The 19,751-nt window shown below is 36.2% G+C and overlaps 1 protein-coding gene across 4 annotated transcripts in view; it reads right to left on the reverse strand.

Annotated features, from left to right (window-relative positions):
* Positions 1 to 19,751, reverse strand: part of ADGRV1 (adhesion G protein-coupled receptor V1) — a 583,497-nt gene that overhangs the window by 381,939 nt on the left and 181,807 nt on the right. For all 4 annotated transcript variants that reach the window (XM_074383772.1, XM_003920760.4, XM_074383775.1 and 1 more), the window contains exons 53-59: positions 15,579 to 15,725; positions 12,466 to 12,721; positions 11,005 to 11,207; positions 9,591 to 9,767; positions 9,036 to 9,218; positions 6,966 to 7,145; positions 3,923 to 4,087 (exon numbers count right to left, since the gene is read on the reverse strand). In XM_074383772.1, the coding sequence (XP_074239873.1) occupies positions 3,923 to 4,087; positions 6,966 to 7,145; positions 9,036 to 9,218; positions 9,591 to 9,767; positions 11,005 to 11,207; positions 12,466 to 12,721; positions 15,579 to 15,725 (1,311 nt within the window). The remainder of the gene's footprint in view (positions 1 to 3,922; positions 4,088 to 6,965; positions 7,146 to 9,035; positions 9,219 to 9,590; positions 9,768 to 11,004; positions 11,208 to 12,465; positions 12,722 to 15,578; positions 15,726 to 19,751) is intronic.

Raw genomic sequence — 19,751 nt, forward strand, 5'->3', positions numbered from 1 at the left:
TTTGGAAAACCGAAGATTTTAATGTTTTTAATATTTATTCTCTACTCATTTTCAAAAGTGCAAATGCTCAGACTTTCTACATCTGCTAGAGGCAATTTCACATAGGTTTTTAAAATCTGTCTATATTTATATAGCCTATATTTATATAGTCTCTTACAATTTTCAATATTTTCTCTCTTTTAATAATGATTTCCTTAGGTCAATTTTTATTTTGTAAGATTTTTAACTTATTAATCAGTTTCTCTTGGTATTTTTGTTTGTTAACTAATTGCCTTCTGGTTTCATCTTTATTAATTTAAGAAAGCTGTTTAGTTATTAAATTAAGAAAGCTGTTTAGAATCAAAACATATTCTAAAAAGCAAAAACTGGAAAAGGACTGACAAATCTGGACTATTTTCTTCTCTTTGGCCTATTTGTTTATCCCAGAGAAAATATCACACTGTCTCATTTACTTTGACTGTGTATTATTTTACACATTGGTTAAGTAGAGCCACCCTTCATATTCTTCTTTGTGAGTTGCTGGCTATTCTTGGTATTTTTGTATTTCCATGTATATTTTAGAATCAGATGGTCTCTTCCACCTCCCCACCTTCCCTTCCAGAAGAAGACTTAGGAGTTTGATTGGTAAATATCACTGTCCTGTGGTTAGGTTGAGATTATCAATAATGAAACTTTGTGCTCAGCTTAATGGGGTCCCATATACTGCCTTTCCCATCTTCTTTTGAATATTAAAACTGACCAAAGAAGGGAAAGAGGAAAAAGAAACTGAGTGAACACAGGCAACTAGAAAAATCACATCCTACAGAGGGTTGGTTGATACTCCAGCCAAGGTTCTCAGGCTCATGTTGATAAGACATAAAGAAATAGATCTCTAAATGTCCAACAAAACTCTGAAAAGGGGAGTCATTCCCACAAGTTACAGAAACCTACTACATGGGCCAAGAGATTATGTTTCTCCCTCAAAGTAGACAGGACCTTGCACCTTCACTTGTTACCACTGTGGGAGGCTGACGCAGATGCAGATGGACTGTAATACACTTGCCATTCTCAAACTACTTATTGCGTTTCAGTTTTTTGATTGGCTGAAAAACTTCCTTAATTTTTTTTTCAAAGTGTATATGGATATTAAAAATTAGGAGTTTTTGTAAGCTTGACATTGTCTTAACGTTACACAATCAGTATATTGAGTCAGTATAGAAGTTCTGCAGTCAGAATAGTCAGAAAGCACACATAAAGAGAAACCTGACTGGACTTGGTAATCAAATACATGTAACAATTACAGAAAGGGTGCAGCTGGGGATGACACCCAGACATCCAGCTTGGCTGGCTGGCTTTGCCTTCAATTAGGAGAGAAAAAATGTGAGAGAGGGTTGTTTTGATGGTAAAATATGGGCACAGTCTGAATTTAAAAATTAGACTATAGATCAGGCACAGTGGCTTATACCTGTAATGCCAGCACTTTGGGAAGAGACTGTGTAAGCCCAGGTGTTTGAGACCAGCCTAGGCAACATAGAGAGACCCTGTCTCTACAAAAAAAAATTAAAAATTAAAAAATAACCGGGCATGGTGGGACATGTCTGTAGTCCCAGTTACTCATGAGGCTAAGGTGGAAAGATTGCTTAAGGAGGGAGGTCAAAGCTGCCATGAGCTATATGATTGCATCACTGTATTACTGCCTGGGTGACAGAATAAGACCCTGTTTCAAAAAAAAATATATATATATAGGTAACAATAATGTGTTATACATTTCAAAACAGCTGCAGAATAGGTGATGGATAGCAATTACTCTGATTGGATTATATAAACATATCAAATGTACTCTGTATCACATGTACTCTGAAAATATGTATGCCAATTATGTATCAATAAAAACTTTTAAACAAATACTTTCAAAAAATGAAAATAATTTGATTTCAGATATCTAGAGTTTCTGTGTGTGTGTGTGTGTGTGTGTGTGTGTGTGTGCGTGCGTGTGTGTGGTGTGATTTTCCCCCTATCATGCATATGAAATTCCAAAAAAATTCCAGATATAGTAAATATTATCACATGAATTCACAAATAATACTATGCAAAAGAAAATCAAAGACAGCTCTTGAGGTGTGGCCACACAGGGTGACTACAGTCACCATTCCCCTCAGCAATGACAGCACAGCACCACTGGCTTGAGCAGACGGCTGTCTAGGGACATCAGGCTCCAGTTCTCCTCAGGAAGATGATCAGAGTTACTGGTGAAAGGAAAAGTTCTGAACAGAAAACTGAGGGAAGAGAGTCAGGACCTGTCAGAGGGCACGTGGGAAGAAGCTGGGGTGTAGAAAAGGGAAGCAGCAAGAGTCTACAAAGACTGACCTCCAAGGAGCTTGGAGGCCCATGAAAAGAGTAGGTGGGAGTGCTTCTCGCCTCCCCTCATTCCTCTGACAATCTCCTGACTGCCAAGCTTTTTAGGAGCCCCACTATGCTCATGACCCAAAACTATGCTATCAGTGGCGATCTGGGAACTTCCCAGGGACAGAGAACCGGGTTGCTAGCTTGTGCAGGCATGCCTATGCTTCCCTCAGACCCAAACTGAGATGCAGGTGCCATACTGGCTGTAAACCCATAGTGTCACTTCCCTGCCTGAGACCTCTCTGCCCAAGTCACTGCACCACCAGATCTCCTGCAAACACACCCCACAACCAGCTCTGATGTTTGGAAGCACGGAGGACAGGTGGGTCCCAGGGATCTCAAGGACTTCTGGAGATCTAACCCACACTGTGGGCTGCCCATCAAAGAGGGGGAGCAGAGCCTGCCAAAGTCCCCTTGAGACAAAGGAGATGCAAGCATAGGGCCAGTCACTGAAGGGGGCAGTAACAATACTAAGGGACAATCGTAGAGAGGGGGTCATCTCCCCCTCTAGACTGTTGCAGACACAGCTGTGGTTCTTCCCACTGGGAGTTAACACACGCACACAAAGAAAGCATTTGTTTGAGCTTTTTTCAGTGGCTCCATCCCTGCTAAAAGTGAGCCTGTGCCACTTGGGTTTACAGGCAGAACAGGCCCCAACTGCCCCTCCTTACACAGAGCAGCAGTGTCCCGGCAATGGAGGACAGACAAGTCGTGAAGTTGCTCACCCTGGAGTTGGGGAAGAGACCCTGCCCTGAGACCATTTTGTTAGCAACTCTTAGAGGGGTGTCACTGTGGCCTGTAGCTGCACTGAGGAACCAAAGGACAAAGTCTTTATGAATTGAAAGTAATGAGTCCTGCCACATGAGCATGATAGGAAAGCAGACTTCATTCCTGCTGGCTCAGGACTAGAAGCTGGTGCACACCCTTACCACTCAGAGACTGCAACACATTCCAACATGATCTCTTCTCACCATCCTTCCCTGCCTGTACCCCACACCAGGGCAGGTGCCTCCACTCAACACCAGACATCAGTCTATTTATTCACAATAGTGAAGGTCTGGAATCAACTTAAGTGTCCATCAACAGTGAACTGGATAAAGAAAACGTGGTAGATAAACACCATGAAATACTACAGAGTCATATAAAATAATTAAATCATGTCCTTTGAAGCAACATGGATGCAATTAGGGGCCATTATCCTAAGTGAATTAATGCAGAAACAGGAAACTAAATACCATGTGTTCTCACTTACAAGTAGGAGCTAGACAATGGATAGCCATGGACATAAAGATGGAAACAACAGACACTGGGGACTGCTTGAGGTTGGATGGTGGGAGCGGAGTGTAGGTTGAAAAACTACCTATTGCGTACTGTATTCACTATTTGGGTTTTGGGTTCACTAGAAGCCCAAACCCCAGCATGATGCAATATACCTATGTAATAAACCGGCACATGTGCTCCCTCAATCTATAATTTTTTAAAAAGACAAAATCAAAGACAAATTAGGAAAAAATTACAGAAGTCCTAATGCTGACTATACCTCATCAAAATGAAGGGTTCCATTCAAAGGACTAAGGTCATGTTTAGCCTTCTCATCTATAGTCCACTGAAGTCGGACGGTTCCTTTTCCTCCCGGGGACCGGACAACCGTCAATGTCACATATGAATCAGGGTCATCAGATGAAAGGGATTCATCTATCATTACCTGAAAGAAGAAAATTCAGTAAGACAAAACAACAAAAAAAAGAGCAGATAAACTAGTAGAATCGTATTTCTGTTTACAATGACTACAGTTTTAAAATTTAGAATGTTACATGTTATGATCATATGGCAGAAAAAAATGTTTTACCAATCCCCACTTCTTTTCTATTCTTAGATGCTCAACTAGTTGGCATTTCCTATCCTGTCTTGCAATTAGGTAGAGCATGCAACTGAATTCTGACCCTGAGAATAGAGGCAGAAATGATTTATGCTGCTAATACTCTTGCCATAAATTTCCAGAACAAGATCACATATCCTCTCCTTTTCCATTTGGCAGGTGAATAGAGAGGACGCCCAGGATCTAGAAGAGGACAGAACCCCAAGATGAACAGAATCTAGTGCCTTGAGAATCACCAGTTAAATAACAGGTGTCCATAAGCATCAGCCAACTGGGCACCCTGGTGCAGGATTCTTGCATAAAGAAGAAATGAACACTTACTACGTGAAGAAACTGAGATTTGTGGGGGATCTTTGCTACTACAATCAAGCTCCGCACTTAACACAGACCTAAACTGTCCTCTGAATTATCTGTAATGTACCTACTTAGTGAGTCAGAGTTCAAAAGTGGTTTTATTAATCTGATACAGAGAAGGAGATTCGATACATTAATTTGCCAGCACTATTTTTTTTACACAAGTCCTTATTAACAGATCTAGTTTAAATGAAGTACATATGTTGACTCTGTGAAGCAAAGTCCTCATTGAACCTATATCATCCATCCATCATACAAATAGAAAATATAACACAATGCTTTCTACTTTCAAGATGGATAGAAGCTTAACATGCAATACAATCTTGTTTTTGTTTTTGTTTTTTTTTTTTTCATGAGATTTGCGATGATGTCAAGAGCACAGATTTGGAAAAAACTGAAATTAGCATCTATTGTGTGTCAGTTCTTACATATACCCGATCTTGTTTAAGCTTCATAGAAACTCATAGAAATCTGAGGGCCAGATATACACATATATTTGGAGATGAGGAGCCTGGAAACGAATTAGGATTATTTTGACTCCACATTGATCATACCACTACTCAGGGAGCAGAGATATTTAGTAAGAAAAAAAATGGAGAAAATCCATTATATAAGTCTTCTTTGATTCCACAGATGTAACGTTTTAGATTAGGTTTCACAAGTAGATTTCCATGGGTCTCTGCTATTCCCAGGGCTGTGATATACTTACCACATTGCCCTTGTGAACAGCTTGTTAATTTTGATGGATTTATGCTAACAGTCTTTTCTCAATGTTCCTCAGCTGTGAATCTAATCTGTGTCACCAAATAATGCTAAAAGAATGTTCACTGTGTGCACAGTATTGTGTATCTTATTGCTAAAAGATAAACTCCATACTATCAAAAAACCTTTGTTATAAGAAAGAATATACACAAGGAAAGCAGTCACAAAGGGCGGAACAACAAGCAGCTACTACTATCACCAACAATCATAATAGCCATTGCCACCTAATGAATTAAAGCCCAAGCATGCATGCTTTACATGTTCAACAATACAGTAGGAATTGGGAAACCTAAGTCTTACCTTTAGACTCTAAGACAAATGGAAAATTTGTAGCTGTAATAATATTAATTGTATTATTAATAAATTTATTATTTATTAATAAATTACTAACAAATTACATATTCATGTGTAATTTTCTGCTGCTTGGGAGATAGTCACAGTTACTCTTTTGTCAATCCAACACTCCTTACAAATACTGCTGCCAATTTTTTTTTTCCCAAGGAAGAGCTCATTGAGCCACAGCGAAAGTTTGTTTTGTGCCTCTTATAGGTCCTATTTTCTTCCAAAGTTGAAATTTCAATAGCTAAATCATTAGGCAATTATTTGTTACATTTAAATTTTGGAGTATCCAAGAAGTCTAGCCCTGATAGACAAGCTGTCAGGCTAGCCTTGCATCCACAGGAAAGTAGAGAGTGGACATAACAGCAATTGGTTTATTTATTAAAAGTGATCTATGTGAATTACTGACTACCTATAAGTCATTAAATGAATGGAATGGTGAATATGGAGCCAGAAAAGTTGCTGAGTATATGGGGATTACCTCATATATTTTCATGGCTAGTTCACACCTTGGAATTTATTTTGAAAGGTAAGGTCATAATGTTATGTCATAGTCATATAATAATAATTATGATGGAATTTATAGTGTTTTATATTTAAGATGCAGTGATAATTTAGTACTAGGTACAAAACCTGGCTGCACAAATACTTATTTTTCATGATTAATTAGGTTCTCTCTCTCTCTCTCTCTCTCTCTCTCTCTCTCTGAATCAATAATAATTGGATTCCTTCTTTCAAATCTTGGAAGTAAACAGCCAATGAGAAGCAAGAGAGGAGAAATATAGAGAAATACATAAGCTCGGGGGGTGACTGTGGTGTTTTGTTCTATGTAAGTCACAACAGACTAGCATAACATTGGGTAATATAAATCCCTCACCAGGTAAACCCATTGTGGGATATAACACCCAGACAAAGACAGAATCCTGTCTATGACAAGAATGGTGGTCTGGCAGTAAGGCACACAGAGAACAGATGGTATGGATGAAAAGTACATCTCAGTCTACTATACCCATAAATAGGAATCTGTTCCCTTTTGTAATTTCCTGATATTAAGAGCTCACATTACTATCAAACTGTGTGCATAGGCTGGAGGATTGGCCCCTAATTCAATAGCCCACTCAAAAAGTCCTTGAGAAGGCTCATATGTGTAGGGTAATACTTTCCAAACAAAAATGAAAGATTGTTTCTACTCAAAATTATTTGACAAAGCAGCCTGGAACAAGGCATTCCCCTGATATATTTAACTTACAGTCTTTTCTTCAAATCCAAATACTCCAAACGGAGAATCATTTGGTGGAATAACAACAGTTACCACAACATCATCACCAAGTCTGCCTCCTCCAGCAACACTGATCAAGGAAATATTGAATGTCTCTGTGAGTTCAAATTCAGCATCATCAATTATGGTGATTTCTATCATTGAAGTAAACTATGAAAGCAAGAAAGGAAGGAAGGATGAGAAGAAGGAAAAGAGGAAGAGAGGAAATGAAGAAACAATGTAATAACAGTTTTTGCTTATATATATATATATTTTAATTTTGTAGTTGAATTTCAAAATATGGTACAAAAAAGTAGATCTTTTTGTTTATTACAGTCATAATACTTTTAAAGTTGTGTACATTTATGGCATTTCAGAAATCAGAAATTTAGTCTATTATTTTCAAGGTAAAAAATTGTTGAGGTGATAAGATAGTACTATTTACAGTTAAAAACAATAAATCCTTATTCATAAAATTTTTTTAATGTCATGCTGGTTCTAACACCAGTACACAAACATAAAATGCAGTATGCTTGGTATTAATATTACATGATATGAAATTGGCATAAAAATTATCATTGTCTTAAACAATCAAAATAAACTCCATTGGTTTCAAATATTGTTCTTGCAATGTAGTCAAAAAGAAAGGCAGAAAGAAAACCCAAATTTACTATTCCTGGATGTTTATAATCAGGATTTATTTTAATTATCTGAGTCTATGTTAAAAGCTTTTATAAACGTATAAAAAATAAAATTTGATCCAGCTTGCAGTTTCACTGTTGGTCCAATGTTTCTGACACAGACATTTGTCAGAAAAATGAAGTGTCTGACTAAATCTACCTCTTTAATTTAACAACAAAGAAAGGTCCTGGGCATCATGCTCAGACAGGTAGAAACATGAAAAAAAAATCAAATGCTCAAATAGAAGCTAATTAAATTGCCTGCACCTCAATTCTGTGCTGTAGAATATAAAGTATTTTCCCTAGAAGATATGAACTTTAAGAAAAAGCATGATCTTAAGGATGCTAGTTAATGATGGGACTTGAACTTAATGCACAGATAAGGTACTGATAATGGCATTAAAGTAGGAAGGCTGCTTCAATGAATAACCAAAGTATTTGTTTCTGCTTTTAATGTAAGAATCTCATTGACCTGCATTTCCCTTTTTTCAGTAGGAAATGTTTCAAGTTCTAAATCGGTTTTAAAAGCTTGGGATTTCACAAAGATTGACAATAATAGGCTTTTATGTGCAGGAAAATCTAGATCTGTATGCTCACGTTTTAGCAGCATTTACTGCCCCCCATGAACAACTAATAAGTTGATACATACGCTGGTAATATGTGTAGCCAAAATCAGGCTACCTGTAGATAGATGTGCTAGTTTAAGTTACTAACATTTTCATTGTTGTTCATATACCTTTTTCACTTACTGACAAAAAATTGCATGAAAATATCTTATTACATATTACAAAATTCCAAGTTTACAAAATTTGTAATTCTTGGAGAATGCCATATAATTTTTAAGACTGGTTAGCCTAAATCTAGAATATTGTTCTTTAGTTTTTCAAGTTTTAACTATTTTGTTCATTTTCTCTTATTTCAGTCATTTTTTAAACTATAAATGACATTTTAGACATTAAATAAAAACCGTGTACTCTTTTAGTGTAAATTCTAAATAAATACCTATATTTACTGGTATTAAGAAACAAAATAAAAGATGCAAGAAACTAAAGTCCACAGGAATAGTCCAGTTTATCAGATAGTTTTCTATACATTGTTAGGTACTTCTAAGTCAATTATTATCCTATTTTGTAACTTCTGTTTATTTTAAATAAAACCGGGGTGGGGGTTCAGAAAAGGGTAAGATTGTTATATCTTCATAGTCTCTTCCTATCCCGATTAATAAATTGTATTTTAATTAATAATATTTCTGATTGATTTAACATAGAAACATTTAGAGTATAACGCATTTAGCAATCACGAATGTGCATTTATTTGGTGGATGCCTACAAAACATCTGAAGTACAACCCAAATAGGCTAATATGTTAATGACTGGCATACTTGTCTATCTGCAAATTCAAGAATCCCATGAGGTGGTTTAAAGTCTTCCAGTCCAGCACTGTCCAGTGATGCTTTCCAATAAACATTTACTGCCCCAAAGCTTCCAGCCAGCCGGACTACAGGAACTTGAAGAACATTCAAGGGTGGAGGCACCTCATAGGCAGTAATAACTTCCCCAGTGCCCTTTAAGTAAAGAATGTAAGTTGAAAGGCAAGATAAAGTGGCAACTCTCATTAAGTCATCTTTCTAAAGTTATTGTTTTGACTTAACTTTCTATACTTCACCCTTCAAAGTAGAAATTAACAGTCAGATATAAGTGTACATAAAAGGTCTCCTGAACTCATATTTAATGTAATAAAAGTAACATTGTTTAATCCTTTGGTCTAGCTCAGAGAGACCTAAGAACTAGTTTATAAGACAAATGTACCTAGTTATCTATTTAAAAATAAAAACAGGCAAAGCTAACTGTTTTGCAGAAAATATATTATAAAATACTGGCCAAATGAGCAGGGAGAGGCTTCTGTATGACTGTAAACAAATGAAAGCTCATCTCACTCTGGTAACATGAAACATAAAAATTCCTCTGGGATCATCATTTTCTTCTATCATTATCTCAGCTATTTCCATTCCAGTCCTCTGCACACTTGGTTGTCCTGCAGAGAAGTCAGAGTTCACCAGGTTCACCTCAGTGATAGTGACAATAAATCCTTCCTCCAATTCAGGAACGTCATCCTGGGGGATGGGGAAAAACGGTGTTTTGCTTTTAAGATATTTATCTTGCATTTAATATTTTATATTTTTCAGTAAGGAAATAACTGACTATTCACAGAGATGGGCAGTTCTGTCAAACATAAAAAAGATACTCATGTTTTACTACATTCCCACTGACAACTTCAGAATCTATGGAATATTCTAGCTCACTGGTGAGCTGGTGATGTTTCAATGGAATCTTCACACTCATTAGCAAATAAAATAATTTTTAAAAATCTATCCTGAAATGTTGACCATATTCTATTGTAGGTTTTACATATTTAATATCCCAAAAGAAAATTTAGGAAATACTGGTAAATGCTACATACACTTTAAAGTGAAAGCTCTATACTTGAAAATCTAGATATAAGCCTATATTTAATTTTTTGAAATTTCTTACTTTATTTTGCATAATAAAAAATTTCCAAAGATAAAAAATACTCTAAAAAGGGGGGAAAACCCTCATTTCTATCCCATCCCTTATATCTTTCCCGGATTATACTCTTCAGTACATAAAGCCACTAATATCACTATTAGTGACACTAACATTATTATATAATACATATTTAATAATATATAATATATTTTATTGTATATAATATATATTTATATACTATAAAACATATTTATTATTTTATATTATTAACACTAATCTATTAACCACTTTCAATTTCTTGTGTATCATAACGGACATATTCACATATTCTCCTCCTCTTGTTCTCTGCTTTTCTTTTCTCTCTCTCTCCATATGTATATTAATAAATTCAGATAGCTAAAATCAGATCTAAACAATCTGAAGACTAATTCTGATTCAAGGAATCATATGATGAAAGGAAAATACTGTCCTATTAAATGAATAATAAAAATAAACATTGATTTAGGCATTTCATTTGTTGTCATTAGTTTAAAAACTGACAAACCAAAATTACAGTGGATCTAATCAGATACAATTAATCTATATTCAGTGCTTCAACATTCATTCAAACAATATTCCAGTTCAAGAATAAATAAAAATAATAGATATCATTTCTGCCAGCCAGTTATAGAATATTTATTCATTAGTAAATATTTAGCCAGGCGGGAACATTAGAATACTTACATTTTTATGTTTAAAAGAATCCTTTTATTAGAAAAAGATTTTTACCTACAAGAGTATCACAATTTTACTTAAGAGTATTTTCCTTTCTTTTAGATCACATTCATTGCAGCCCTGACTCACCGGCAAAATGGAAACTTTGGCATGAGCTTCTTTTATGTTTTCTTTCATTATTATTACCGTTTCTTGCAACACATAATCTTCATTCTCAGTAGCTTGATTATCGACATGCAGTAAGAAGTTGGGTTGAGCTCTCAAGTGAATGGCAATATCCCCAAGTAGTCCTTTATCTCGAGCTATTTGTAACTGAAGAGTGGTGGTGTTTTCTGTGAGGGAAACATGCCACAAGTAAATACGCTTTTCTATTCGCTGGCAATGCTGTTCCAAGCACCTAGAGTGGAACACTCTGCTGTATCTCTTGCAGACAGTTAAGGAAAAAGAAGTAAAACAAAGACAATGTATACTCCCAAGGATTATTCCGGGCTTGGTCTTCCTGCTTTCCAAAGTTGGTCAGAGAATCACCATCAACTCCTGGCATTACATACCAGTTCTAATCCCCGACTTCTGGTTCTCTAGTGCACCCTCCTATGTTGCATCTGTCATACACTTTAACAGGAATTACGGCAAAGTCTTAGGGAAGTACAGATACACAGGTTCAGCAGAGATGATGATTATAAATGCTCAAAAGAATCTTCAAAAAATGAAAGATTATATACACAAAGTCATCATTTAATGACTCATCATTAAGAATGATTTTGTTCTTACAGTGACGTGTCTATCACAAGGCTCAAAGTACTTCACAGCACCTAAATTTTATTTCAGTGTTTAGATTTTTTAAAACTAATTTTGCCATATTAAAGTCCCAGGAACATAACTACATATCTACATAACTACACAATATCCTTCACAAACTAACATATGAACAGAAATACCACACGTTCTCATTTATATTTCTCATTGACTATTCAAATGAAAGGTACTTGAAAGCCTTCACATAGTATATTCTAAATACATACTTATTATATATAACTTTTTATTGAAGTAAGTCAAATGACCTATATGTACAAAAATCTATTTCTCCATTAGCTAATATGAATAATTATTTGAGTGACGATTTTAGTACTCAAATTTTTGAGAAACCACTGTACACTTCACAGGATAAAATTGTTCTAATTATTATTATGGATTAAACAATACCTTCAGTGAATGTACATTTTACTATGTTGCTCATTGTTCTCTGTAACTATTGAAAATCTACAGAAAGTGATGCTAAGTGAAGAAAGAGAACAGATGAAGGACGAAAAAGAAAAAGTAAAATAGAAAACAGTCACCTCTACTGCACTGACAACTAAAATATTAATATTTATATTATAATGTATCTTTTAAAAGATATATTTCCTATAACATTATTACTAGATGATTTCACATGATCACAAAATTTAACAACAATAAACAAAAAGGACTGAGTATGACCTGTCAAACTGAAAGGGTCATATAAAAACAGAAATTTACATTCCTTATAAATATTAAAATTATCCCATGAAGCTTCTCATTAAAACTTGAAAAATATTTAACAAGCTTTACCTTTAGGCTCTGCTACTCTAATGAAGACAGACTCAGCATGCCAGCCCACCAAGCCATAAGGTGAGTCATTGGGCAAAGTTGTTATAACAGACTTGCTTCTGTCCTGATCAATAGTAGCACCTTTAGAGGAGTCCTCAACCTCTTCTGTGGTGATATGGGTGAGTGTTACAATCACAACCTCTGATAACTCTGGCATATCATCAGCAAGAATAGTCAGAGTGATTGTTGACAGTGCCTGGCCTTCAGTAAATGAAATCTAGAATTTTAAAGAAAGACGTTATTTATTTTGTTATTGTTACTATGTAGTAAGAAGATTTAAAAATTTGATTTTCTTTTACTATAACTTAAATCATAAGAGATATTTAAGCAACATAATAATATGATTGTACAAATCAAATGCCTTTCACATTAATAGAAGATTGTTAGGAAAAATGAAAAAGCAAGCCATTTATAAACTTTAAGCTAATAAAAAAAAAAAACTATGTAGCCAAACTGTCAAATCCTGGACTCAAATCCTGGAGTCTGAATTCCATTCTAAGATAAAGTATATAGGCTCTCTGGGAATCTAAGTTCTAGATACCATATATAAAGATCCATAAAAATAAAATAAGGTGACATACTAGTTTAAAATTTTTTCTCTACAAAACTTGCCTGGATTGTTATTTCCTTTCACTAAACTCTGAAGAGATATATCATTAAGCAATGAATCAACTAAAATACAGGTGGAGAGAGAAAAATAGGGAAAGATGCAAATCACAGCATGTCTCTCCTCCTTTTGTGTCTCTCCTGTCTAAAGAGTCAAATCCAAATTTGCTAAAAAGCATCTGAAGTCCTTGCTGATAGGACTTCCTGAATGTCATTTTCCATTGTTTCCCACCTCACACACCTCTCCAGCAATGCAGCTACAAACTATTTATAATTATTCAAACTAGCATTATAGGCTTATGCATCTACCTTTGCTGACATACATCTTTCCATCTGGAAAAGGCAATGGAGACTATAAATTCAAGAGCTCTATTCAGTCTATCATTGATGGACATATAGGTTGATTCCATGTCTTTGCTATTGTGAAGAGTATTGCAATGAACATATATATGCATGTGTCTTTATCATAGAATGATTTATATTCCTTTGGGTATATACCCAGTAAAGGGATTGCTGTGTTAAATGGTATTTCTGTCTTTAGGTATGCAGCAGCAAAAGAAAAATGTGATCCTGTCCTTTGCAGGGGTATGGATGGAGCTGGAGGCCATTATCCTTAGCAAACTAACATATGAACAGAAATATTACATGTTCTCACTTATAAGTGGGAGCTAAATGATGAGAACACAGAGGGAAAAGTCACACACTGGGGCTTATTCAAGAGTTGAGGGTGGGAGAAGGAGAGGATCAGGAAAAGTAACTAATGAGTACTAGACTTAATACCTGGGTGATGAAATGATCTGTACAACAAAACCCCATGACACAAGTTTGCCTATGTAACAAACCTACACATGTACCCCTGGCTTTATATAAAAGTTAAATAAATTCAAGACCTTTATTAATAAAATCAGAGGTCAGAAAAATATTGCCCAAAGGCCAAACCCATTTGTCATAAATGAAGTATTACTGGAACACAACCAAGCTCATTCAATTGCATATTGTCTATCACTATCTGTATTATCTGCTAATATTTCTTATATTGTCTAGCACAATTCTACTACACTAAGTACTAATTCACTACTACGTAGTAGTCAAAGAGACCAAATGACTCACAAAGCCTAAAATATTTACTATCTGGCCCTTTGCAGAAAAAAAATGTACTAGCTCCCTGAATGAAATAATTAATTCTTCCAAAATACAGTCTATGTTTAAGGTAGTATTATCATCATATATTTAAATTAGAAACAATTATAATTATGTTTATATAAGAAATTAAATTGGCGAAATATAAATTGGAACATATAGAACCTGACAGACACAATTTAGTTTTGGTAACTTGCATAAAGTAAGTATTAAATACAATAGAATTTGCTATAACATTCTTAATATACAGAAACCATGATATACACCTGTCCTTTTTTGGAGACAATCCCATGAGATTTCCTTTAAAAGAACTCTTCAGAGAAGCAATTGGGCAGTACACACAGACTAATCTATGAAACTGAAGGCAAGCCAAGAAGATAATCCATCTTCCAGCTACGAACAAAAGGCTCTCTGAGCCCTCTTGTTGTTAGTAATGTACTTATTTGGCTCATTCTGATTCCATTCTTGAACCTCAGCTCCAACTTCATACTATCCTCCAGTAATGGATAATGTTGTCCTCTGGCCAGATCCCTTCTCAGGACTGTTGTACCCATCCCTCAGCTGCTAGTTAACAAAAGCTTCTGTGCTCCTCGTTGAGAATTGCCCTTTGTTACAGCAAATGGTCTCACTCAGTGTTATACCCTAAATGGGGATAATGGGGATAATGGGGATAAATGGGGATAATGGGGATGCCAATGGCTCAGCTTTAAACTGGGAACAACTCCTAAGCACCAACTCATCTCCTGAACTCAGGTGCAATCAACCTCAGTTGCAATCAACCTCAGTTGCAATCGCCTGTGGACCAACTTCTCCCTCTGCACATACTCACCTTCCTCACATCCTCATAGAGGTATCTCCCTAAAACCCCTCTGTCTACAACTCTCAATCTCAGAGTCTATTTACAGGAAAGCCAATCTATATCCCTCCACAATCAGATTTACTTTTTCATAAGTTCGACTGTTTTACATAGAGTTGTTCCCTACTTACTACTTTCATTTTGCCTAAATCTGGAAATCACATTTTGATCCTTATTCGGTTGATTTTTATCTTTCTGACAATGTAACACACCCACAATGTGGCCAACCAATGTACTAAAACTCAAAAAGAATGACTTTTTAAAGGATAATTTTGATTTTATAAAAATAAAAAAAAAATACCCGCAATAAGAAAACTAACCTTAAATTGTATCCCTCTCTAAGATGATTAGTAGCAATCCAATGTTGACATGGTCAAACTCAAACACTTCATCCATAAGGCAGGATTTGGTCCCATATATCACTAGTAACCATAATTTAAAAATGTCTCTTATAACTTTGTAAATTACATACCACTCCTGAGGTAGGAAATATATCACTAATACTTCCATCAGCTTCCCATGCTACGGTTATACGACCATATGTTCCTTTTAAGCGTTCAACATTCAAGGTTACTAGGCTATCTTGCTCCATTTCTTCCACTTGCTTATATAATGAATTCTGGAAAAATACACAGAAAGTCACAAGGGGTTACCTGAAATTACTTAAGCAAACTTTTTTTTGTCTCATGTTATTATGAATCTACAAAGTTCACCGTCCTAAGCAACATGATATCATTAAGTGAAAAACAACAATTAAAAAACAGCCATATAGAATGTCCATGATTTAAAACACACGTTTGAATAAGTAAAAGATTCAGTGAAAGTAACAAAAATGTTAATTATTATAGGATTATTTTATTTTTGTGTTTCTGTCTCTATACTTTTTAAATTTTGCTCAGTGAACACATATTACTTTTATACTCAGCATGTACTTTCATAAAAGTATTCATAGCATGTAAAAAGTTTGTAGAAGAGAAAGGACATAGAGTCAAGAGAGCAGAAAAACCTTTCCCTCCTGTGTAACCTCTGGCAATTCCTCTACATCTTTGTTTCCTATTTGTAAAATGAGAGTTTGACCTATATGGTTTCCAATATCCCATCCATGTGCAACAGTCATGAGAATTAGAGCCTTCTTCCAGATCATTTGAAAATGTCTCTTATCCTTAAATTCATATCCTCTGAAGTGTTTCAGTGGGCTATTCTGTCCCCATTGACGGTGTTTCATCCTTAGCTCATGGCCTTTACAGCTGTTTTTCCTGCCAGAAATATTCCTTTGCCTTGTGACAGAATTCCTTTCATTCTTTCTTCTTCTCATCTATGCTTGCTAGCCTCTTTCTTTTGTCCCAAACTAATATCTATTTCTGTGTCACTCCAACATTCTTCACCAAACATACACATCTCTTGCCAGCCATTTCATGAACTGTTCCTCAAAAAGAATGCTTCAAAGAATCTCTTCTTGCAATACTTCTGGTTTTTCCATACGCAGTAAAGCAAGAATATGGAGTGCAAAGATTTTTAAAAATCTTTCCATTCATGTTACTATGATAACCTGAAAAGAGATTCACCCATAAATTTCTTAAATCTTATGAGAGTTTCTACTTAGAATGCTAATGAGTAGACATCCTGTCCTTTAGCGATATTTTACACAGTATTTTAACACACTGTTACAGATGTTACAAAGTAATAAAATCTTGCTCTAGGCAATCAAACATTCCTAAATAAAATGCCTTGATTTTAAAATATGCATATTATTTATTCACAAAAGACAATGCCTTTTTAAAAAGCCAGCTCTCTCTGGCTCCATGCCCTCCATTAATGAGGGTTAGTAAAATGAGCACTTCATGCAGCCATAAAATATTCGAGAAATTCTCATTATCTACTAAATCTCCTCTTGAAATGAGATTGTCCAGACATAAAAGACTTGTAATGAAGAATTCTACTCAACAGATTGAAAGAATTCAGTATCTACTGGCAAGTATTAAATAACAGTGATTTTTATGTCTCTAGAACAATTTTGGAACAATCTTCACAAAGGGAAATGTACCACGCTCAAACAGTTGAGGAACAGCATGTGCTCTCCATCTGCAACAAGGCTGCAGGTGAGAAGATGGAACCAAGCAGCAGAGCATGTCGGATCTCACCCCATGAAGCCCAGCTCTGCCCTATACATTTGTATAAGGCCTTGAGAAGGCCTTGTAAGTATTCTGCCTCTCCCACAGAATGACAGGCTCATCCTAAGTCCCTAGTATGTGCCAGGCATTTTCTGGGTGCAAGGATAAAGCTGTGAACGCAGCAGAGTCCCAGCTCTCACATTCTTCAATTCTAGTAAAAAAACAAACAAACAAAAAACCTGATGATAGACAAGGTAGTCAATTTTAAGTGTCATAAATAAGAAACCTTAAGAAAGATTAAAAAGATACAGAATGAAGGAGGGGAGCTGCAATTTTCCACAAGTGAAGATATTTCTGGTAAGGTGTCATTTTGCAGAGATCTGAAGAAAAGGAAGAAAGAAGTGAGTACCTAATGCAAATAGGGGTTCTCCTGTTTCTTTCTAACTCTCCCCACCCACAATCCAGTTCATGTCCTAAGGTTGTACTGTCCTTCACGATAGTCACTGGCCACATGTGGCTACTGACTGATTGAAATGTAGTTAGTGTAGCTAGTCTATAAGCATAAAATGCACAATAGAGTCTGAAGATAAGATACAAGAAAATGTAAAATATTTCCTCAATAATTTTAGGTTAATTGTATGTTGAAATAATATTTGATATACTGGGTTAAATAAAATATATTAAAACTAATATGACCAGCTTCCTTCTACTTTTTAAAAAATGTAGGCTACTAGAAAACTTAAATTTACATATGTGGCACACATTATACCTCTATTGGGCAGAGATGGCTCAGAAGAAGCTGATCTTTGCTTAGCTCCAGGGATGGGCCAGACCGAGTAGCAGTGTAAACTTCTGACCCTTGCATGCAATAGACACAAGGTTTTAAGCACATCCAAAATGCCTCATGTTATCCCCTAAACCTGCTCTTCCTACAGTCAACCATATGTCAGTGAACAGCAAATTCATGCTTCCCATAGCTCCATCATTTATTGCTCTATTACTGCAGTAACTCCTAACTGGTCTATTTCTGTCCTTGCCCACTTACAACCTATTCTCTATACTATGGTCAGACTTGTTCCTTCTAAAATGTGAGTCATATCATTCACTTTTCTACTCGACCCCCTTCAAAGGCTCTCTAATTCCCTCAGGAACCAAATTCACTACAGTGCTAATGGCCTTGTGCAGGAAAGTGTTCACACAGCAGACCTGACTGCTATCCTTAAAGGTTTGCTCACAGGTCGGCTCTCCACTGGTGTCTGGGAACTTGGACTTCAGGAGAGTTCCCACCATTCCCAGAACTGTTAAGTAGTTCCCAATTGCCTAAACTGCAAAGTAAATGTGGTTTATGCTGAACATTCATTTTCTTCCTGAGAGTCTAGAATTTTGGTATGTGCCAGGCAGAGGGTGCCTGCAGGATCAGACCCCAGTTAAAATCCTGGATACTGAGTCCCTAGTATGCTTCCCTGGTTGGCAACATTTTATACATGCTGTGACAACTCAATGCTGGGGAATTAAGTGTCTCCTGTGCCAATGGGTGGGGGGGGATGGGGAGGTGGGGAGGGAGTTAGAGGATGGAGGTGTTGGCAGGGGAATCTTAGAAGTTTGCCCTGACTTCCTCTGGACTTTACTCCATGAGCTTTTTCCCTTCAATGATTTTATTTTGTATTCTTTCCTGTAATAAATCATAGCCATGGGTATGACTAAATGCTGGGTCCTGTGAGTCCTCTTAGTGACCCATCGAAACCGTGGGTAGTCATGGAGATCCCCGACACAAAGCCCTGGTCCTGCATCTGTTGAACATCATCCCCTATCACATGCAGACATCAGCCACAGTGGCCTCCCTGTTGCTCCATATGGGCAGGGCCGCACTGCAGGGCCTTTGCTCTTGCTGATCGGTCCTTCTGCTTTAAACGTTCCTACTCCAGATATTACATAGCTCACACCCTCATCCCCCACCCGTCTTTGTCCTTCTGTCATTTCCTCCAAATAGCCCTTACTGATCGTACTATTTTAGATTTCCCCACATACAATCTCCACTCCCTCCCTCCCTTGCATTCTCTATCTGCCTTCCCTGCCTAACGTTTCTTCATAGTACTCAAAACCTTCAGATATAGTACATATTTTCTTATGTCTGTGTTTACTCTCAGTCTCCCCTTGCCCTCTCTAGAATTTAAGGACCATGCAAATAAAGAACTTTACTGTTTCATTTTTTAACATGACTCTAGCAGCATCTAAAACAGCATCTGGTACATAACAGTCATTTGTTAAATATCTGCTGCATGAATTAACAAATGAATGAGTGAGTGGGCTTGTTACCCAGTTCTGGACAATGAGACATAAGCCATTTTCTAGAAGCTTTTGGGAAATTTCTTCCTTACCTTGAGAATCACATAAAACATCTCTCTCTCCCCAACTGAACATGAACAAGAACGTAGTAACCTTAACAATATCATCAGCTTTCAAACAACCAAATGAAAGTCAATTTGTGATGGCAAAGTAGAGAGATGGAAACAACCTTAGCCATAATGACGTAG

The sequence above is a fragment of the Saimiri boliviensis genome, chromosome 1 (assembly GCF_048565385.1).
Source record: "Saimiri boliviensis isolate mSaiBol1 chromosome 1, mSaiBol1.pri, whole genome shotgun sequence".
In the NCBI taxonomy this organism is placed as follows: Eukaryota; Metazoa; Chordata; class Mammalia; order Primates; family Cebidae; genus Saimiri; species Saimiri boliviensis.